Source organism: Beauveria bassiana, assembly GCF_000280675.1.
Source record: "Beauveria bassiana ARSEF 2860 unplaced genomic scaffold BBA_S00041, whole genome shotgun sequence".
NCBI classification, from domain to species: Eukaryota; Fungi; Ascomycota; class Sordariomycetes; order Hypocreales; family Cordycipitaceae; genus Beauveria; species Beauveria bassiana.
Genome location: NW_007930876.1, coordinates 40,891 through 61,997, shown reverse-complemented (window position 1 = coordinate 61,997; position 21,107 = coordinate 40,891). Strand labels below are relative to the sequence as shown.

Sequence of the window (21,107 nt, the reverse complement as noted above, 5' to 3'; positions counted from 1 at the left end):
GGACAAGTCTTGATTCGTAGCACGCGACACGATGTGATGCTACTTCTCCCCGCAATTCGGCCTTGGCTCTTTTGACAAAAATGGAAGGTCATGGAGGGTTTGCGACAAGCGAGTGTGACCAAAACCGACAGGGTATCTTGATCCGTCTCCAGCATAAAGGCTTGGCGTGTGTCTATCGCAGGTATGGGCGCCACTCGGACTTGGCTGGATTGCTATATCGACAACAACCAGTAGTTAGTGTTTTTTTTTTTTTTTTTTTTTTTTCTTTACTTGGGTAGGACTTGAGTGTTGTGAAAGAACTTTGTGAGTCTGTCTGGCGCACATAGAAATACTGTGGAGGGTTGTAGTTCTCTTAGAGCCAATGCAACGAAACCAAGTACTATTGCACAAATCACTAGTTCACTAGTCAACTATTTACGTTACATGATTAGGTTTGAGATAGCCATACACTGCCCCGAGGCTCGTCACCACTACTTGGCAACCCACAATCACGTTATGAGTACAACGCCACGCCCATGGGTCGGTCTTGCGGAATCTTTGTTAGCCTCCAGTCTCGATGACACCTTAGTTCAACATACACCTGCCCGAAAAGCTCAAGTTCGGACGGTATGGCCTCGTATTGAAGCCCGAGTGACTCTCTTGTAGATTGCGTACCATTGAAGCTGAGTAGCAATGACAGTGGCCAGGGATGCGCTGGTGTAGTCTAGAGCGGCCCCCAAACTGACAAGTATAAAAGGAGCAAAGAGTATCTTCAGAGACAGATCATTGTTGATATCCGTTCTCCTACAGACAAAACTTTCTGCCATCCAAAATGAAAGGCCCTGTGGCTACTCTAGTTGTAGCTGGCCTCGCCGCCGGCCTCGTCTCGCCCAACAGCAAGGCGGCGTTCATGGCCCAGCAGCTTGCGGCCGATAGCGCACCCAATGCTGTTTCCATGGCTTCTTTGCAGAGCTTAAAAACGCAGCAGAGAAACAGCGACCGTGCAGAGGGTTTGTACGACGCGGATCGCTACGTCGCTCAGGCTGCTGCCAAGTGCTCCAACGGCAAGGCTGGCGAGTACAGCTGCCGCAACGTGGACCTTGCCGGTTTCATTCGTCACCAAGACACTGGCAGTGGCCAGCGTGAAGGAAACGATCTATGGGGTGCGTCTCTTAATTCAACTCGAAGTTATGGACTTTAAACTGACCAAAACTTCTCCAGGTTGGACGTCGTCGACCGGCCGAGAATTCGGCATCATTGGCCAGACTGATGGCACAGCTTTCGTCGAGGTGCTCAAGGACGGCAGCTTACAATACATTGGCCGTCTGCCGACGCAGACTGAAAACTCTGTCTGGCGTGACATGAAGGTCATTGGCAACCACGCCTACATTGGCGCCGAGGCGAGAAACCATGGCTTGCAGGTGTTTGACCTCACCAAGCTCCTGACCTTGGACCCCAAGAAACCAAAGACATTCAACACCAACAGCGATCTCACCGCGCACTACAAGGACTTTGGCAGCAGCCACAACATTGTCGCCCACGACACCACCAACACAATCTCGGCCGTTGGCACCAAGCCCGCCGACGGATGCAACGCGGGTCTCTGGATGCTCGACGTGTCCGACCCAAGCAGGCCCCAAAAGTCGGGCTGCGTCAGCGAGGACGGCTACGTCCACGACGCGCAGTGCGTCATTTACAGCGGTCCTCACCAAGAGTACAAAGGCCGCGAGATTTGCTTCAACTACAACGAGGACACGCTCACAATCGCCGACGTTACGGAGCGCGCCAGCCCCAAGCAGCTCTCCCGCACCACGTACAAGGGCGCCACGTACACCCACCAGGGCTGGATCGCGGACGAGGAGATGCGCTACCTGCTGCTCGACGATGAGCTCGACGAGAGCTCAAAGACGGGGCCCGCCGCGGACCAAAAGACGACGACGTATATTGTCGACGTCTCTGACCTGACAAAGCCCGTCTTTACCGGCCTGTACAAGAGCCCGGCCAAGTCCATCGACCACAACCAGTATGTCATTAATGGGCTCTCATACCAGGCTAATTACGGCTCTGGTCTGCGTATTGTCGACGTTTCGTCCGTCACCCAGGATCCGACTGGTGCTAGCTTAAAGGAGGCTGGTTTCTTTGACGTCCGCCCCGAGGATGATTCTGTTGGCGGACAAGCTACGTTTAACGGCGCCTGGTCTGTTTACCCGTACCTGAAGAGTGGTTACATTCTGGTGAATAGCATCGAGCGTGGCGTCTTTTCTGTCAAGTACACTGCCTAGACTAGAAAAAAAGAGAAAAATAAAAAAGGCGTTGGGGCAACATACAGATACTTGGCGTTAGGCCTATTGAATGAATTGATTTTGATTCAAAATGTGACATTGTACTTTGTCTCAAAGACTGGTCGAAACGCAGTCTGTTGCTTTGTACAAAGAGAAAAAAAACATGGCGCCTGCTCCTCTGCGCCTACGAGTAAATGCGAGGCTACCTGTGATTACAGGAACCATAACCGATGCTCCGCGGCTATCACGAAAATTCACAAGAGGCCTGACATGCGCTCTACGCTAGAGGCACGACAAGTCTTTTCGTGAGAATCCCGTCATCGATTGCCAATACCTGGCTTCCTATTTGGACGCAGGTCCGAACATTTCGTATCGCTCATTCTGCCTTTTGCCAAGCGGCCGAGGGGCGCGATCTACAAGCTAGCGTCCACCGAGCCCTAGAGAGCTGCCAAATCGAGCCAAGATGAGCAGTCCTTGGCTGTGGAGTCATTACAATAAGGTTATTTTGGTCGTCTCACTGTAAAACAGCCAACTATGGCTGGCACTTTTGGACAAGTCCTGCGCGACCGAGCGTAGTTTGGTTCTTGCGCCATACTGCCAAGAAACACTGTCAGGATAACATGGCCATGCTGATACGGCACGTGTAGCTGATCGAGTGTCGGTGAGATGAAAAGAAGAAGCTGCAAGAAAAAGGTTGTTGTTGATCCGTCTATTTAATACAAATCCCACAGACTTATTTTGCCGTCTTTGGCTCCTGCAGCCAACCAGTGGGTATGCTTCGCCTTGTGTAATCGCCTATCTTTGACCGTCATAGCCTGCGTCTTTTCGACTGCCTCGCCATGCCTTGCGACGAGCGCACTTGATGCAGCTTCTTGAGTCGAAGAAGCAACCTGTTGTCGATGTTCATTGCTATGCGTTGTCAGGTCCTGATCTGCCTCGGATTTTAGGTGGGCAAAAGCTGCCGCATAGACGCCGACTTGGTGCCATTTGAAAACGGCAAGCTCTTTGAGGGACTTTGTCGCGTACACGCGGATTTTCGAATCCCAGCCAGCCGTCGCGAATATCCGGCCATCTGAGCGAATGGTCAAGCTCTGCTGCCCGGCATGCTTCGTGTTGGCAACTTTTATGGGATCCTCCCAGGCCTTGGTGTCAACGGTACTGATACCGGAGGCTCCGGCGGCGGAGGACGGCTCGCCAGCAAACAGCGCTCCGATGCCAGCAGGAGCCGCTTGCGGCGCGGGTGTACGATCTTCGGTAACTGTGGCAACTTGTTCTGCAGCCGAAACTCCTGGTATGATGGTCTGCAAGGAAGTAGGTATGGGGTGCTTGACGATGAAAGCGTCAGCGGCAGACGAGATGAAATATTTGCCTCGCGAGTCGGCATCTAGTGACAAGACTGGCTGTGAATGTGGCTGGCCACGATATGTCGTGATCCAATCATTTGTGTTCTCGCGCAGAACAAAGACGGAGCACATGCCATTTTCAAAGCCAGCGACGAGAACGAGATGCCTTTCCTTGTAGAGAATTGCGAGGGTCATGGCCATGCCGTGCTTCCCGCCGGGTTTGACTGTGTGAATACGCTTCTGACTTGGCAGCTCGAATATGTCAATCTGGAGAACCGGCTTAGCGTACAGTTGAAATGACTCGGCCGAGTTTGAAGACGCACTGATTCGGCCAACAGCGTGTTAGGTACGGCGACGAGAATGCTCGCACTACTGTCATCCGCCAATGTCGCGCTGGCTCCTGGGGTATTGGGGCATCCAGCAAACGCGCAGAAATTCATCGTGTTGACATCCAGCACATGTAGCATCCATGGCTGCGGGGGCGCATCTCCCGTCTGCTCTAGCGGCGACGCGCTCGATAGGATTTCTTCATCCTCCGCTCGTAATTGCCATACAACGAGGCGGTGGTCTCGGCCGTGACTTGTGCTTTGCATGAGCAAGACAGAAACTTGCCAGGCGTTCCGGTCAAAACACTCACGTTATGATCTTGTCACTACCCCAGCCTCGAATCGCGAGAATCGCATTTTCATGCGCCCGCCAGACGGCTTTCGGCCGCATGATGGCGAGATCCCATAGCATCACGTAACCGTCTGCGTCGCCAGTTGCAAGGCGGTCATTGCCGCGCACAAATGCCGCGGCATGAATCTGAGACTTGTGGCCGCGCAGGATATTGACTGGCGTCGGTTCGGCCATGATGGCGGGTGTGTTATAATAATTGCCCACCGAACTCGGGCATTTTTCATTGATAATTGCAGTTACACAGTTGTGATGAACCTCGCGCGCTGGAAAAGCCATCCACACGGTGTGGGGCGTGTCATGCGTACTGTGCTTGCGTGTGTTGGGGATCATGTGCTTGTCATGACGAGAAATTCAAGGAATTGGTGAGCTTTGTGAGAGGACAGAAAAGACGGCATTCGTGATCTACATTTGAGCGTAAACATGTGTGTCGACCGTGGCTGTAGTAACAATCTGCTAGTTGAGTGCAAAAAAGTCAGCGTGGGCTTGCCAAAATAGCAGCGCCCAATGGGCGAAGTGATAGATTTTGTATATTCGGTATAACAGATAATGGCGCTGTGGTACTATCACCATAATAAGATGCGATGTGAGTTGCGCGCGGGTTCAAATCGGTCGCTTTGTTGCATCAATGCTCAAGTCCTTCGACCAGCCCGTGAACAAGTACGTACGTGAAAGCCACGAGTATCCCAGGATGTACGGGTATCTCCGGAACTTCGATTCTTCCTACTCTTGTATATTTCCACGATTTGATTCTTGTCACAACCTCCCGTAATCTCTCCGGGCCACTGGTCCTTGTCTTGCCGTGGTCACCTCTCGGGCCGGGATTCGTCGTCGCGGGATTAAGCAAAACCCCGTAAACTGGACCACGCAAAGTGTTTCATAATCCTGGTTTCCGGGTGGTCAGAGTCGGGCAGAGTTAAGCTTCTTTCATGCGAAGGTCCGAGTGAGATTCAGGCGCAACGGAGAGTAACCCAGGCACGGGGCGGGGCTTATAGTAAGACGACGATCAGTTGGCTGCATTGCCTATTTAGGGAAACAGGATGCACGTAGTTGAGTATAGAATCGGCAGCGAGAAAACCAAATCATGCAGGAACAGAGACCATACGTTACGCGCTGAAAGTGTGATTGCAGTGCCGAGGTTGCAGTCACTGCTCTCCCTGAAAGAAGTCTGCATCTTCTCGTGGCTCCGACGTATGTGCGCGCGGCACGGGTGTGTGCCGTGAGCGAAATGAGAGAACTATCGATAGACTGAGTCTGTCATCAGAAGTCAATTGGGCCTGTCATACCATATCTTCTCAGCGCTGAACCCGGTGATCAGATGGTAAGCTGGTGAGACGTCATGTCTCTATTCGGTAACCCGCCCATGCAGTTCGTTGTATAAAGAGTCGATTCGATTTCTCGCTCTCCTGTGGACTCAAAAAACTCTGGCTACTAGACAACACCAGCAACTTCGATAAGCCCTGCAGCAATTGTTTACTTTCCCTGCCCATAATGAAGCTCTCCGTCATCCTCTCCATCGCCCTTGCCGGTGCCTCCTCCGCCCACTACGTCAAGAGCCTGACCGAGTATACCAAGGAACTTCCCCAATGCGCCGTTGCGGCCATGAAAATCGGCATGAAGGACCAGGGCTGCAACCTCGAAAACGCCAACGCCAAAGACTTTGACTGCATCTGCGACAACTACCTTGACATTGACGGCCGCGTCTATGCCGAAGTCGACCATTCCTGTGCTGCCGGTGGGTGTCGACGCCACCAAACATTTTCATCAGCATGCTAATCTGCGACCAAATTAGACTACGATTCTGCAGCGGGCATACTCTGCGGCGTTTGGGAGGTCGAGAGCACCACCGCGTCAGACCTGCCGCAGGCCACCAAAGCCCTCGCAGACATCCTCGGTGTTGGCGCTCCCAAGGCCCAGGCCACCGGTGACGCCACCAGCGACGACGATTCCGCAGCTGCGACCCCGTCTCAGCAGGTCAAGAACGCCGCCGCTCCCGTCAAAAATCGTGCTTCTGTGCCTACAGGCCGCATTGCGCGTTCTCTCGGCGGTGCTGCCGCCGCTGCCGCCGCTGCCGCCGCCATGCACCTGTGAGCGGGATGGCAATTGCTTGTATCTTGTATTATAGACAATGGAGAAAAATAGCCTCGTGAAGATATAAACAATGTCTAACGTTTATATGCACAGTTTATTGACCCTTCTCCCTTAGCTCACAAGGCTGTCGATGTCATGACCCTTGATTGCCCTGAAAGTTCATACTGTAGCCGCCTGTGGCCTCATCCTTGACCATTTGGAAGTTGTTGGTGCTGAGACCAAACGGCTTGAGTATGCCATCTCCTAGCGTACGAAGCTTCCCCCACATCTCCGACATTTCCTTTTCCTGCGCAGCCTTGACTTTGGGCGGCAGTACTACCAGCTGCATGTGCACCGTCTTGGCGTCGGCCGCCGTGAGACCGGACATCTTCGACAGCGTCTTGTAATCTTCCTCTGCGCTGGCAAGATTAGACCAGCCTCCAGCCTCTGCACGTGCACGCCCTCGCCGCAGGAGCGCCTTTATTCGTATGCGCTTGATGTCGCTCTTGGTGGCCTCTGGGACATCAGCAGGTGTGAAAGGGGGCTCTGCCGGCCCCGAGTTGGTCGCTTCGTTTTCCTCAATCTTTTTGGTCGAGCTGCTTGCAATGTCGATCTCCTTGTCCTCAATGTCATTCTTGCCCTTCTCCTTGCTCTTTGTGGGCTCTGGCTTGGCTTCAGGAATTAGCCCTAATTCGCGCTCCATAGCCAAGAGCGCGTCCAAAGAGCTAGTCGCCGCTTTGGCGGCTGCCGTCCACTCCTCAAGCTTCAGTTGGCACGCTGATATGTTGCTGTGGATAACGGCTCGCTCAAAGTGTTTGTAATCAGGACATGATGACAAGGCGTCGTCGTATTGAACGAGCGCTGCCTCGGAATCACCAGAGTTGAAGAGCTCGTTGGCTCTAGCTTTCTTCTCTGCCGATTCGTTCAATAGTGCCTAACACGATGTGTCAATATGGCGAAATGATCAGCAAGATTCTGCACATCGATGACACACCTTTTCCTCATCGGGAGAGAATCGTGCCTGGGTAGCTTCATCTGATTCGCCGGCCGGATTCACGCCGGCATTTGGTGGCGAGGTCGCACCCAGAGTCCCATCAGACGCCATCAATCAGACCCTGTACTGTATAAAATGAGGCGACTTCTACGACGATAGGCGAAAGGCGTAGTCTATGCCTGTGCCTGGTGATGTAGGGGTCGCGTTTCGTTGTCCTTGGGCAACAATGCAGGTGGATCGAGCCACCCACCCCACCACCCCGCGCAACTGGGATTTTTTCCGAACAGTCATCGCTTTACTTTACTCTTCTTTACACGTTTGTGCAACGATTCGCTGAATTTTTGTTTTCTCCAATATTCTTCACACTCGTCATGGCTCCCAAGACCGAGTACGTTTCTCCGACGCGCGCCCGTCACGACGATGCTTGAGTGAGCGTGCGCACGCTAACGCTGTTTACCACCTGTCCCAGCTTCCCTCCCGTGCGGGCCTGCCTGTTTGACATGGACGGCCTGCTCCTCGACACCGAGGACCTGTACACGTTGTGCGTCAACATGGTGCTGGAAAAGTACGGCCGGTCGCCAATGCCGTGGTCAGTCAAGGCACGGTTGCAAGGCCGACCCGGCCCCGCGGCCAACCAGATCTTTAGCGACTGGGCTCAGCTGCCCATCTCTACGGAAGAGTACAAGGCGCAGCTCTCCGTCTTTCAGGAGCAATTATTCGGCACCGCCAAGCCCCTGCCCGGAGTCCCCGCGCTCTTGAAGCAGCTCGATGCGACAAAAGGGGCCGGCGCGCCGTCAGCCGACGCCGTGGGGAAGCCGCACACTGTACACATTGCGCTCGCCACAAGCTCGCACCGCAGAAATTTTGATCTCAAGACGACGCACCTGCAGGACCTCTTCTCCGTGTTTCCCGAGGAGCGCCGCGTCAAGGGCGACGACACGCGTCTGCAGCCCGACCGCGGCAAGCCCCTGCCCGACATCTTCCTGCTGGCGCTGAAGACCATCAACGACTCACTACCTGCCGGGGAAAAGCCCATCACGCCGGAGGAGTGTCTCGTCTTTGAGGACTCGGTGCCCGGTGTGGAGGCTGGTCGCCGGGCGGGCATGCGTGTCATCTGGTGCCCGCATAAGATGCTCAAGAAGGAGTACGCGGGCCGCGAGGCGCAGGTCCTGGCTGGGCGCACGGGCGAGGCCGGCGACGTCGACCTGCACCAGCTGGGCGAGGTGGACGACGGCTGGGCCGAGTACCTCGAGACGCTAGAGGATTTCCCCTACGAGCGCTACGGCATTGTCATCCCCAAGGCATAGACAGATATTGATGTTTGATGGGTTGGAAAAGGGCCAAATAGAGGACATTAACTCAAAGAGACATGCGACAAAATAGAGAGGCATAGAATCCATGGACTTGATACAAAACATCGCCAGAAGGTTATCAATTATGGACTGCTAGGAAAAAGCTGAAAAAGAAGAGGGGATCATTATTTTCTAGCGCTGATACATAGATTAGCGACGACTCTACAATGGCAAACATGGCGTTTGACGGGTGCAGCTACCTACATAGCTGAACAAGCTATATTACCTGTCGCATCTCGTGGCAGCGCGGGCACATTGCTAACCCGATATGTACCATCTTGGCACGGTCTCACGCCATTGTTGTTGAGGTGCGATTGTTAGATAAATACAGACTTTACTCAATACTAATCCCAGTACAGACCCTCAGCGATATTCATGCGAATAATTTGTTGTCATGTATACACTGCTGTTCGATTCAAGTCACAAATAGCGGACGAGGCTTTGAGTCGAGGCAGAGCAATGGAACAAGCACTTTTTGTTTGACTGTTGAGACGAAGCTGGAGGGTAAAGCGCAGGAAGTCGGGCTAGATAATCTGACAGTCAGAAGAAGGGAGGTACTTCATCTTGACGGGTAATCCAGCTGTGCCAGGACGTACTGTGGCGCAGGCGAATATCTGGGAATACTTCTTATAGTGGCTATTGGTATCTCGGATAAAAATTATCCGCTAGTTCTGTGCCCAATCTGGCGGAGGCTCCGTAAATATCAGGTTGTTCCTTGTTTTCAGTCAAGAGGATAGTGCTGTTGATCCTGCCGATACAGCTGCTGCCCACAAAAGTACCCGTGCTGCTGAGGCTGATCGAGGCCTACCTACGACAGACCTACCGTGGAAAAAAGGTAATCTCTAATCTTCCAGAAGTCAAATGATTCAAGCGCACAATGCTCACACCTGATGGTGTGAGTGTAATAGCCTAATACAGGTAAGACCAGGCTGGGACGGTCCTGACCAAGGTGTGCACCTCGTCATCCTTGGGCCATCGCGATTCGCATCGCCAGACACCTGCAAGACAAGCAAGTCGCGCCAAAACCCAGCGGCATAATCCTTTTGAACAACTTTCGCTTACATAACCACCCCCTTCCTACATAGTCTGCTGAAAGCGAGGCAAAACCTCCCCCCGACACCCCGCTCAAGACCGTTTCCGAAAAGGCTCCATGGCGGATGGCCCCGAAATGATGGAGATAGCGGCGCCATCCTCTTCCGCTGGGACTTGCCCTAATCCACAAGCCTCTTTGCAAGTTGCTATTCAAGATTTCCAGAGCATATTGACGGACGGACAACGTCACAAATTACGCACCATCGGTAGCATCCGTGATGCGCAAAGCGTCATGATATTCACCGCCCAGCTCGAGCACGAGAATCGATTGGCAGGTCGTCCTGGTGTCTCTAACCGTCTTTCTACCGTCCTTGAATCTGTGCAGGCATTCGCTGGCGTGGTCGGGACGTTTGTCTCGTCACACCCAGAGATAGCGGCCTTGGTTTGGGGTAGCGTCAAGCTCACCATGCTTGTAGGTGCGGCGTCTGCGCGCACTTTGTCACGCGCTGACAAGTATAGATTGCGGTAAACTTTGTCTCGTATTTTGAGGCCCTCTCTAGCATTTTCATGACAGTCGGCAGACAATGTCCCCGCTTTGCTGAATATCAAGCTCTGTATCCGGCCTCTACGCGCCTGCAAGGGGCTCTTTGCGATTTCCATGCGTCCATCATCCGTTGCTGCAAACATGTAGTCAAGGTACTTCAACGGTCATGTACTGTCGTCCCGGTCTCTTGTTCGTACTATCGCTAATGTTCAGCAGGGAAGCAGCATCTGAAACACGCCATCTTTAAATCTTTTCAGGAAGAGATGCAAGAAGACGTGCGAGCCGTACAACAGATGGGCGAGGAAGTGAAGGAGGAAATATCCTTGGCAACAGCACGTGCACAACACGAAGATGAAGAGCTTCAGGCGAGGGAAAGACGAGCAGCTTTCCGGGACAGATCAAAAATGTGGAAATTCCTTCCGAGAATGGAACATGACATTAGTGCGATCAAGGAGATGCATGAGCAACAGTTAAGGCGAAAAGCCAGTAAGTTGGCTTCACGGCTCAGCGAGTCATTGACTGAGTTTTCCAATAGAAGAGGAAAGGCAGCGACTTCTCGAGTCACTCTCTTCCCACGAGTACCGCACTCCATTCTGGGAAGCCTGCAAAAAGCGCCAACGCGATACGGCGGAATGGATCTTCGCGGTCCCGGAATTCAAGCGCTGGTATGACGGAAGCGGGCCGTCTCTCCTCTGGTGCTCCGGAAAAAGTATGTCATCTCGAAACCATCAATTTCGCCCGCTAACGTACGGCAAGTTGGATCTGGAAAGACCGTCCTATGGTTGGCGATCCATCTTACGCTAGAATTCAAGCCCAGTTGCTGACATGACTCAGTGCTAATGTTGTCAATCATGTCTTCTTGCACAAAGGCCGCCATGACACCGCCACATTCTTCTTTGTGGATCGTGACAACGCCGAATCTCTTCAAGCCGAGACACTGATTCGATCGATCATCCGACAGTCTATAGACTCCACAGAAGTACCGCAGTATCTCGAGAGCCGGCTCACAAACCTGGATCACGCTGTTTTTGTCCAGCTTGACGCATGGATCGACTTACTTCGATACGTCGTTCAGCAATCAACTGCTTTTTATATCCTAATAGATGGTCTTGACGAGTGTGACGCAGCTGAGCGACAGGCTGTTTTCGATGCGCTCTCGTTACTTGCCGCTACGGCATCATGCTTGAGAATTTTTATTTCCAGCCGTGAAAGCGTTGACCTGGACCTGCGAGGCAGATCTCTTCCCATGAGTCGTGTTTCTATGTCGTGTGACAGCCTCATGTCCGACATTCGCTCATACATTGACACATCTCTTCAAAAACGGCTACAGAATGAAGAGTTAGTATTCGGCGATGCCCATCTACTGGTCGAAGTAAATGATGCGCTAACTCAACATGCGGACGGAATGTAAGTACTTGCTTCATAAGAGTGAGAAAGAGTCTTTGTTAATCAATTCGATAAGGTTTCTCTGGGTTACTTTTCTGATTGACGAAATCTGCGCTGGAAGCTGCGACGATGATATTCGGCGATCTTTGCGCCAACTGCCGAAAGATCTGGAAGAAACATTCAAGCGAGCATTACTACGTATCTTGTCCCGAGCGAAACATGTCGAATTGGTACAGAGAACATTTCGATGGGTAGCGGTAGCGCGACGGCCACTAACATTGGACGAGCTCCGTGAAGCTGTCTCTATTGATGTCGGACAGACGCATTCTCGGCCCGAGCGCTTGCCTCATCACATGAACCGCATTTTGTTGTGGTGCGAGAATCTTCTTCATCTTACAGACGAGGAACCTGCACAAGTCCAATTCGCTCATGCTAGCGTCCGCGATTTTATAACAAGAGCAACTCTACCGGGACAGCTCTTTCGTTTCCATGTTGATCTGAGAGAGACGGACCATTTTGCCGGCGAAATATGCGTTACGTACCTACACTTTAGCGATTTTACGACGACAATAGCCCGACGACAAAAGCCAGTGCAGCTAAATCCTGTGAGATTAGCCGTTACAGCTCTTAGCCGAGAGACGAACATGGCGCGTATTTCAGAAGTCGTCACCCACTTTGCCTCCAGGCGCCGCAAAACAATGGCAGACCCAGATTTCAGCAGAATTGAAGCCAAGTATGGAAAGTCTCATGATATAGGCAAGGAAACGCTTCAGAACAGCCATCCGTTTCTTCAATACGCAGCAACGCACTGGGTAACCCATACTGTTCACTTTGAAGAGAAACAATGCATCATTTGGGACCTGTGGCTTCTACTTGTTTCGGGCTGTTCCAGCTTGGCGCGAATACCATGGGATAGACAAGGACTACTTGTCTGGAGTCACAAAACACGCCACTACGCACTCCTTCGCCACGCATTAAATTTCGAGCGACAGTACGAACTGGGGGAAATATATCATCTGTTGAAAATCTCTGCAACACGAGGTGATAGCAAGGCCGTTGCTATTTTCCTTGAAACTTGTACAGGGTCAATTAGCTACTTTGATATGTTGCTTCCAAAAGTGTCTGAAGGCGGCCATGCAAAGGTAGTTGATCAGCTTCTTGGTGTAGGGGCAGATGCCAACGCCGCTGCTGATGAGTATAGAGGGCAGACAGCCCTGCAGGCGGCGTGTGGTGGTGGCCACCTTGAGGTAGTAGAGCGACTACTTGGTGCTGGGGCGGACGTGAATACTGCTGTCACTAAGCATTCCGGACAGACGGCCTTACAAGCGGCGTGTGGCGCTGGTCATCTAGAGGTGGTCGAGCGACTAATTGATGCCGGAGCGGACGTGAATGCTGCTACCGCTGAAGTCAAGCAACTCAGAGCCTTGCAGGAGGTGTCTAGCAGTGGCCATCTCGAGGGAGTGGTGGATGACCATCTTGATAGAGTTCTGAGCGGCCATCTTGAGGTGGTCGAGCGGCTACTCATTGCCAGAGCGGACGCTGATGCTTCTGGATTAGAAAACGAGGGACTCACAGCCCTACAGATAGCGTCTAAGCATGGTCATCTTCAGGTGGTTGATTTTCTGCTCGGCGCCGGAGCAGACGTTAATGCCGATGCCGCTCCTCTCGAAGGACTCACAGCCCTACAGGCGGCGTCTAGCGGTGGCCATGTTACGGTAGTAGAACGTTTGCTTTATGCCGGAGCGGACGTTAATGCTCCCGGCGCTGTGGTTGAAGGACTCACAGCCCTACAGGCGGCGTCTAGCGGTGGTTATCTCCAGGTAGTTGATTTTCTGCTCGGTGTCGGAGCGTGGGTTAATGCTACTCCCGCGTTTCTGCGAGGAGTCACAGCCCTACAGGCGGCCTCTGGCAGTGGCCATATTGAGGTAGTAAAACGTTTGCTCCATGCCGGAGCTGATGTTAATACCGCGGCCTCTAGAATTGGAGGACGGACGGCTCTACAAGTGGCGTCTGACCGTGGCCATCTTAAGATAGTAGAGCTACTTCTTGCTGCCGGAGCGGATGATGACGACGCTGCGACTTAGTGGCAGGAACTGATGCCGTGGAAGCTGATCAAACCTGGAGACAAGGCTGTATAGATGCTTATGTGCCTCATGACTCTGACACGGCGGAGCCAGAGTGTGAGTCGTGTGTGGGCGTAGCATTGGACCATGATCTTGGCCCGAGGCCCGGAAATGCAAATCAATTCTCGTCATCTATAATTATTGATCATGGGGAATTTATCTCACTACGAAACGCTAGGAAACATTGACTCAGCAAGGACTGATAGTAACGACTGTCTGCTCGCTGGATAGAAAGCCATCCAGACAAGCTGCTCAGTCTTTCTACCTGTTATTCAGTCGACTGAGCCATCTGATTCAAGAGAGTAGGCGTGCTACGATGAGTTTGTGCGTTCATTGCGCAGGAGCTCCCGTAGCTTGGCCTCGGCAGCGGCAGCACCCGATAGTAGGCTAGACGTCTGTCGGCATTTAATGTCTGTGTTTGAGAAGCTTTCGCTTAGAAGTAGGGCTTATAGCTTTTTTCACAAGCGGCGCCCCGAAGAGAGCCTGAGGATATGGGAAAAGAAATCCTATACTTGGGGCGCCGGACGTGGTATTGGTGTTGTGGCGGGTGGTAGTGATGATCTTGGAGAAGAGGGCGGCAAGACAACTCCGGCGATGCCAAGGTTGACAAAGGAGGTGGAGGAATCCAGGCTGCGGGAGATGTGTTGGCGGGATTGCTATAGACTGAAATTTTCAGAAGCAGCCTCACTCTTTTTGAGACACATGGTAAATAGAAATGGCCAAAAAAGATGTATCTCGATATCGCTCCAGGAGAGCACGCGCCGACCGAGATGTAAAATGCAACCTCACCAACAGCAGAGTTTAGCTCCCTCCACAGTCCGTTTGCACTACGCATCTACAGTTATCAATAGGCCTCAGCACGCTTCGCCAGCTACATTTGCTTTCATTAAGCAAAGGTGTATCTTTTAAAATAATAGAGGGACCAGCTTTTACCTCTACATCATCAAAGAGCGCGGCTCTGCAGCCAATGTCGTCCTTTACGCAGACGCTCATCGCCTCGGACCCCGCAGGCCACCAGCGCGCCACGCAGTCTCCCTTTCTGCAGCGCGCCGCCGCGGGCACGCTCTCCAAGGCGCTGCTCGGCCGCTGGCTCGCCAACGACCGTCTCTACATTCACGGGTACATACGCGCGGCTGGGCGCCTCTTGTCGTTTCTGCGCCTCCCCGAAGCAGTCTCACACGAGGACCGCAACGACAACGACAACGACAACGACGACGATGACGATGACGATGCCGCCGAGGCTCTACTCGCGTGGGTCGTCGACGCGCTCGTCAATATCCAGCGCGAATCCCGCTTCTTCCTCTCCACCGCCGCGCAGTACGGCTTGGACGTCAACTTACCCATTGATGCCACCACCGGCCGCGTGCCGGCCGCGGCCAAGCTCGACGGGCTGCGGCGCTTCGAGGCGCTTTTCGACGGGCTGCAGTCATCCACGGACGAGGGGCCGCTGCCGTGGCTCGAGGCCGCAGTGCTGTTTTACGCGACGGAGCGGTGCTACCTGGATGCGTGGACGTGGGCGGCCTCGCAGATGGACGGCGCGAAAGACGGCGCGGAGGATGAGGATGGCGGCGCGGTGAGGCGGGCGTTTATCGACAACTGGACCAGCGCCGAGTTTGCGGCGTTTGTGGAGAGGTTGGCCGCGGTGATTGACGGCGCGGTAAGGGCGCAGGGCGAGGACGCGCAGGAGGCGCTGCGGCGGAGAGGGATGGTGATGTGGAGGGCGGTGCTGGAGGCGGAGGCGGCGTTTTGGCCGGCTGTCGATGGGTCTTGAGGGTCTTTGGGAAATTTGTAAGCAGTCAAACAGTGATTACTCTGGCAAGGTGCAACTGTGTAACAAGAGATTTGCTACGTCATAATTAGCTGCGAATCAAGACACACAAATGGCTACAAACAAAAAAGCGTGCGTCTTCTGCAACTTGTGAGTGAAACGCGCTAGAAAGAAAGTCATTGCATAAAATCTGGGGGTTTTTGACATCCGTTTTAGCTGATCCATATTGCGTCCAGTAGTATTGTATGCTTGCAGGGTTATTCGGCGTATTCAATCCTCCATCTGCCCTACCTCGACCTACATGAACCTCTTTCCGCCTTTACGTCACCAGAGAAGCCGAATTGTGCACCCCTTCCCATAAATGGATACCCCCTTTGCGCCAACACCAAACGAAGAAAAATCGTTCACAGGGTCCAGGTCAGACGGAAACGCCGGTGCAGCAAGGCTTGGCCCTGCGTGTGTGCCTGATGGGGGCATACGCTGCGCCACACTACGTCGGTTTCGGGGCGGTGCGTCCCTGCTGAATGGGCACGTGTGAGAAACAAAAACCGACCGCGCATAAAGTCAAAAGGCTCGTTATAGCAGAACGGTAATCATTTTAGTTATGTCAGTTCTTATCAACTCTGTCACAGACTCTGCTTGCATCTTCATTACTAATCATCTTTTACTTTTAGAAGTGTTAGACCGTATATTAGGTAGCAACTCATGATTCCAAGGAGTGTTGAGGCTCATCGGCAGCCAGTTTTGTTCCCCGCGGAGTGGGGTAGCCAAGCCTCTTGACGATGCCGCAATTCTGTGCTGCGCCACCACGAGCGCTGCCACCTTTGGGCTTATTCGCCTTTGGTCACGGAGCTTACATGGGAATGTCATCGTCATTCTTAATCACGCTGCTTATTTATTCTCCCCCTCCTCCCACATTCTTATCCCTTTTCTAATCCTTTTGCATTCGATATATCCAAGCAAATTTGAATCACCGATATTCAAAACCAAACACCTCCCAGACAAACATAAACACATCACACACATACACACACACACAAAACACACACATACACACCATGTCCAACCAAGACTACTACGGTAACAGCGGCGGCGCTCCCTACGGTGGCCAGCCCAACTACAACCAAGGCTACAACAACAACGGCGGCGGTGGCTACCCCCAACAAGCCCAGTACGCCTCTGGCTCGCAGCAACACAGCAACAACGGCGGCGGCTACAACAGCAGCGCACCGCCCGGCGCATACGGCCAGTCCCAGCCCAGCTACGCCCCGCAACAGCAGTCCTACGATAACCGGGGGCACTCCCCCGCGCCGGGCTACAACTCGGGCGCGCCGTACGGCGGCAGCTCGCAGCCCCAATACGACAACAACAACAATAATTACAATAATGGTCAGAATCATAACCAGGGCGGCGGCGCTCCCTATGGCGGCCCCAACAACAACAACGGCCCTCCTGGTCCTGACGGACCCAACGGCGAAAAGGGCCTCGGCGCCACGCTCGTCGGCGGCGGAGGCGCCGCGTATGCGGCGCACAAGGCCGGCGCGGGCTTCTTTGGGTCGACGGGCGCGGCGATTGCGGGCGCGATTGGTGCGAATTTCATAGAGCACAAGTTTAAGAAGCACAGCGGGCGCCGTGATTAAAATCGGCAAAAAGAAGGAACAAGTGTTTCGCTAGAGAGGGAGAGAGAGGGATGGACTTTTCGGCCTGACGTGTTTTTTTCTTCTTTGTTTATTTGGCTTTGCTTTCCCATGGCATCCGGTTTTATTTTTTTTTTTTTTTTTCGGGAGCGAATCATCTCTTGTCATTTGTCGATTCATCTTACGGTTAGGCCGGCTATCTGAGTTTCATCGTGCGGCTGAGATGGCAAGATAGGAACCACAATTGACGTTGCATTCAACGTCTGTGCATCTGTCAATGCACATCAAGTCTATCAAGTGGACTTGCACTTCAAAACAAAAAACATCATTATTCTTCAAATCATTGGCTCGTAGATTCATTTCACATGTCATCATATAGCAAACGCTATGGGCAACTGTAACTGTACATATCGAAACCCTCATACCCGGTTATCCGCCTCCTTGGCAAGCAAGCCCTCGTCGTGCTCACCTTTGCGAAGAGCAGTAAACTTGTCGTCGCTGTTGCTGGCTCGGCGTTCGTGGGCGGCAGCGACGGCATCCCACCCGACCGCCTCCTGGGCATCGTGGTCGTGCACCACGTCAAAGCTGCGACGCAGGTGCTCGGGGCCGAGGAACGTGAGTAACATGGTGTAGGCGTAGACGCAGCCCATGAAGATGCAGATGACGAGGCCGTAGTTGTAGCGCGACTTGCCCGACGCCGTCGGCGGCAGGGGGAACTGCTCGCCGATGCGCGACTCGATCGTGGACGAGGCCGACGAGACAAGGTTGCCCAGCTGGTACGAGGTGCCGACGACAAAGGTGCGGAACGCGCCGGGGGACAGCTCCATGAGGTGGATGGGGATGACGCCCCACGCGCCCTGCACAAAGAATTGCTGGAAAAAAGCGGCGGCCATGATCGAAGTTGAGCGCACAAAGGTGTAGGGGTAGAGCAGGGCACCGCCGCAGACGCAGCAGACAATGATGCTGATGCGGCGACCCACCGACTGACTGAGAAAGCCGACGACGGTGCCGCCCGTCATGGCGCCGAGATTGGCGACGACCTGGGTGACGGTGACCTTGTCGGGGCTGAAGGAGAGCTGGTTCTCCAGCATGGTCGGGTACAGGTCCTGACTGCCGTGGCTCATAAAGTTGAAGCCAGCCATAAGGAGGACGAGGTAGGTGAGGAGGAGCCAGTGCTTGCGAATGGCAATCTTACCCTCTTTGAGGAAGACGGAGCCGACCGAGGCGGCGCCGGCGGTCCCGTTGCGCTTGGCCTCTTCGCGGACGCGCTCACGCTCGAGGTAGACGGACGTCTCGGGCAGCATCAGACGGAAAATGATGAAGAGCACGGGAGGACCGGCACCGAACCAGTACAGCGGTCGCCAGCCGTGCGATGTGGTGTTGACGAGGCCGCGGGCAAAGGCGGCGCATAGGAGGTAGCCGAATGCATACTAGATGTTTCGTAAGTAAATGTATGGTTGAGAAAAAAAATACCACGACAAATTTCGTGACATGTTGGGCGTGTTGACTTACACCTTGCTGCAGCATACCACTAATCAGACCACGAGCCTCTTCAGGGCAGTCTTCCAGAGCGGTGGCGGCAGCGTTTCCGTAAAGTCCGCCCATGGCGACGCCGAAAAGGGCGCGGCAAGCTAAAAATTGAGGATAGGTCTGGCAAAAACCGGTTCCCTAAAGTGTTGCGCCAAGTGTCAGCGAAATTGTACGGGCGCGGGGGAAACCGCCGAATCGGAGCCGTGGCGTCGCATTGTTAGCCACAAGGGCAAAGCCAAGAGATCGTTGCTCGTTGCCAAGCCGGCCGTTGACGCCATGCTGTCAAGGCGACCCGCACCAGCGTAAGCATGTGGCATGGGGAGATGCAGGCACGAGTATATTGATTGAGCCGAGGATAAAAAGATGACATGACTAAAATTGACAGATTTCGGAGTCAGGCTTACCAGTTCCAGGATAATGAAGAGCAAGTTGTTGACGACAAAGGGCCACTTGCGGCCGTAGCGGTCACTCGCAATGCCAAATGTGATGGAGCCGACGGAGCGGAACATGAGGACGAGGGTAATGCCCCAGGTAATGTCGGTCTTTGTCTTGCCAAACTGCTCAGCCAAGTCGGTGACGGTGAGGGAGACTGTGAAAAAGTCAAACGCATCCCAGGTCTGCAGAGACAATTAGCACGGAGCGCAACTCGTCACGGCGGCTGCGTTGTATCCATGGCTTACCCAGGCGACAAACGCGATGAAGAAAAAGGCCCATTGTTGGGCGTTGAGCAGGCGCAAAAGACGGATGGGGTTGGGGAGGTCGAGCATGGCAGGGCGAAGGGTGGTGAGGCGCGTTTTGAGATAGGTGCCAGCCGACATGCCCTCGTGAGGAGAGCTGGCGCCAGGTTCCCGGCTGGCCATGACATCGTGATGACCCATGACTGGTGATCAAAGCTGCGGATGGCAGCAAATGGGTTTTTTGCTAGAAATGTATAAACCGATAGGCAAGGTTACCCAGACAATCGTGAAGGAGGCAAGAGGAAAAGAGAAAAGGAAATTTGCAGTGTCGAGTGTGGGCGGGGAGGGCAGGATAAAAGTAGCCGGAAGTTGGGGAAGATGCTATGGAGTAGACGAGGGCAGCTGGCGACGAGGCTGCTTAGCAAGTACTAACTTAGGTGGGCAGCATGGTAGCAGCAAGGCAAGCTGAAAAAAAAAATCGGATTAGAGAATACCTAGGTAGTATACGGATACAGAAGAGAGCTGTGGCAGACAACTGGGGCAAACGCGTCCAGCAGCAACGGACATGATCCGGAAAAAGGCTTTGACGGCATTGTTTTCCGCGGAGTAGGACTGGACTACCTGGACAAGTTGGTGGGGGGAGAGAAGCTGCGGGGGGATCTTGGTAGAGTAAACTAAATTTTACCAGGAGGATCGCTCATTTAGCGACGCAAGGAGTGGGCTTTGGATGAGGATGATGATTTGTGGCATTCAGTAATTGAGTCGTTTGACGGTGTTGCTGCAGTGGGTAAAAATCTTGACCAGGCGATGGGGCCTTGGGGGATGTGGGGGGTGGGGGGCAGAGCCAACGTTGTGACTTTTTAGCGGAAGTCTTTAGGGAACTGGACCCGCTGCACCGTGCCGTTTGCCGTTTGTCGCGTTTCTGCCTGGCACCTGGGTACTGTGTTGCTAGGCAAAACTTCTGGCAATCCTCCTCTCTGCCATTTTTATTCAACTGCTTCTGGCCGAAAAACACCTTTACCGGAAAAGAACCATCAATAGCGGTGACGGCAAGTACTATGCAGGGAAAGGAGCCCAAAACACTGGCATAGTTAGAATAAAAGCTTTCTGTTTAGCTTATCTTCGCTGTGATGATATTACTTTAGGTTTCTCGCCGCACTTTTGACCTAATCGCGATTGCCACGCACCCACCTTGGCATGCAGTGGCATGCTATCTGATCGAAAGAAGTTAAATACAAAGCGCTCTTTTAGCCCTAGCCTGTGTTGTACCACTCGAAAGGTGTCATCCTGCGTGGACACAGTAGGACGACGGCGGCTGGAGCGGAAATAACAATCTCTCTGTCAGTATATGTGTGCAACGGCATGGTACATGGCAGTTGCAAATTAGAATTAGACGAGAAACGCGAGAAGGCGGCCTCTTTGCTTCTTGCCAATGACGACCATGATACGCTTCGATACCACGACGTTGCAGAACCAAAAGCACCCCTGCCCTGGCGCAGGTTACAGCACATGAACACATCCCCGAGCACATCCCCCAGCAGTTTTACGGCCCTGGAAACGGAAAGCCCTTTCGCCGCAGGCAGGCAGCTAGTACGGTAGCAAGCCCCAGGTGTCAGCTGGCGCTGCGCTAGGCCGGTACGGGCAGTATCGCCAAGCCCTCTCGGCAATCTTCTGCCGGTCTTGGGCTGTTGGGCCGTTTTTGTTTTCACATCTGT

At 53.4% G+C, this 21,107-nt stretch overlaps 9 protein-coding genes across 9 annotated transcripts; 6 read left to right on the top strand and 3 right to left on the bottom strand.

Moving 5' to 3' along the window:
* Positions 1-811: 811 nt before the first annotated feature.
* Positions 812-2,261, top strand: BBA_08853 (transcriptional regulator; the record flags this gene model as incomplete). The annotated part of the gene is made up of 2 exons (XM_008603950.1): positions 812-1,142; positions 1,201-2,261. 2 exons carry the CDS (start codon positions 812-814, stop codon positions 2,259-2,261), a joined length of 1,392 nt encoding a protein of 463 aa, XP_008602172.1.
* Positions 2,262-2,974: 713 nt separating this feature from the next.
* Positions 2,975-4,456, bottom strand: BBA_08852 (WD repeat-containing protein; the record flags this gene model as incomplete). The annotated part of the gene is made up of 3 exons (XM_008603949.1): positions 2,975-3,871; positions 3,928-4,183; positions 4,242-4,456. The coding sequence occupies 3 exons, from the start codon at positions 4,454-4,456 to the stop codon at positions 2,975-2,977; spliced, it is 1,368 nt and encodes a 455-aa protein (XP_008602171.1).
* A 1,314-nt stretch (positions 4,457-5,770) lies between these two features.
* BBA_08851 (uncharacterized protein) lies at positions 5,771-6,370 on the top strand (the record flags this gene model as incomplete). The annotated part of the gene is made up of 2 exons (XM_008603948.1): positions 5,771-6,014; positions 6,072-6,370. The coding sequence occupies 2 exons, from the start codon at positions 5,771-5,773 to the stop codon at positions 6,368-6,370; spliced, it is 543 nt and encodes a 180-aa protein (XP_008602170.1).
* Positions 6,371-6,503: 133 nt separating this feature from the next.
* On the bottom strand, positions 6,504-7,454 carry BBA_08850 (tetratricopeptide repeat protein 1 (TTC1), putative; the record flags this gene model as incomplete). The annotated part of the gene is made up of 2 exons (XM_008603947.1): positions 6,504-7,283; positions 7,344-7,454. The coding sequence occupies 2 exons, from the start codon at positions 7,452-7,454 to the stop codon at positions 6,504-6,506; spliced, it is 891 nt and encodes a 296-aa protein (XP_008602169.1).
* Positions 7,455-7,714: 260 nt separating this feature from the next.
* BBA_08849 (haloacid dehalogenase-like hydrolase) lies at positions 7,715-8,650 on the top strand (the record flags this gene model as incomplete). The annotated part of the gene is made up of 2 exons (XM_008603946.1): positions 7,715-7,731; positions 7,813-8,650. 2 exons carry the CDS (start codon positions 7,715-7,717, stop codon positions 8,648-8,650), a joined length of 855 nt encoding a protein of 284 aa, XP_008602168.1.
* A 1,213-nt stretch (positions 8,651-9,863) lies between these two features.
* BBA_08848 (Ankyrin repeat protein) lies at positions 9,864-13,741 on the top strand (the record flags this gene model as incomplete). Its single annotated transcript, XM_008603945.1, has 6 exons — positions 9,864-10,199; positions 10,529-10,757; positions 10,807-10,980; positions 11,028-11,052; positions 11,106-11,678; positions 11,734-13,741. 6 exons carry the CDS (start codon positions 9,864-9,866, stop codon positions 13,739-13,741), a joined length of 3,345 nt encoding a protein of 1,114 aa, XP_008602167.1.
* Positions 13,742-14,747: 1,006 nt separating this feature from the next.
* BBA_08847 (transcription regulator PAB1642) lies at positions 14,748-15,551 on the top strand (the record flags this gene model as incomplete). Its single annotated transcript, XM_008603944.1, has 1 exon — positions 14,748-15,551. One exon carries the CDS (start codon positions 14,748-14,750, stop codon positions 15,549-15,551), a length of 804 nt encoding a protein of 267 aa, XP_008602166.1.
* A 1,055-nt stretch (positions 15,552-16,606) lies between these two features.
* Positions 16,607-17,188, top strand: BBA_08846 (uncharacterized protein; the record flags this gene model as incomplete). The annotated part of the gene is made up of 1 exon (XM_008603943.1): positions 16,607-17,188. The coding sequence occupies one exon, from the start codon at positions 16,607-16,609 to the stop codon at positions 17,186-17,188; it is 582 nt and encodes a 193-aa protein (XP_008602165.1).
* A 416-nt stretch (positions 17,189-17,604) lies between these two features.
* On the bottom strand, positions 17,605-19,593 carry BBA_08845 (H+ symporter family protein; the record flags this gene model as incomplete). Its single annotated transcript, XM_008603942.1, has 4 exons — positions 17,605-18,615; positions 18,698-18,853; positions 19,120-19,332; positions 19,396-19,593. The coding sequence occupies 4 exons, from the start codon at positions 19,591-19,593 to the stop codon at positions 17,605-17,607; spliced, it is 1,578 nt and encodes a 525-aa protein (XP_008602164.1).
* Between the last annotated feature and the right edge of the window lie 1,514 nt (positions 19,594-21,107).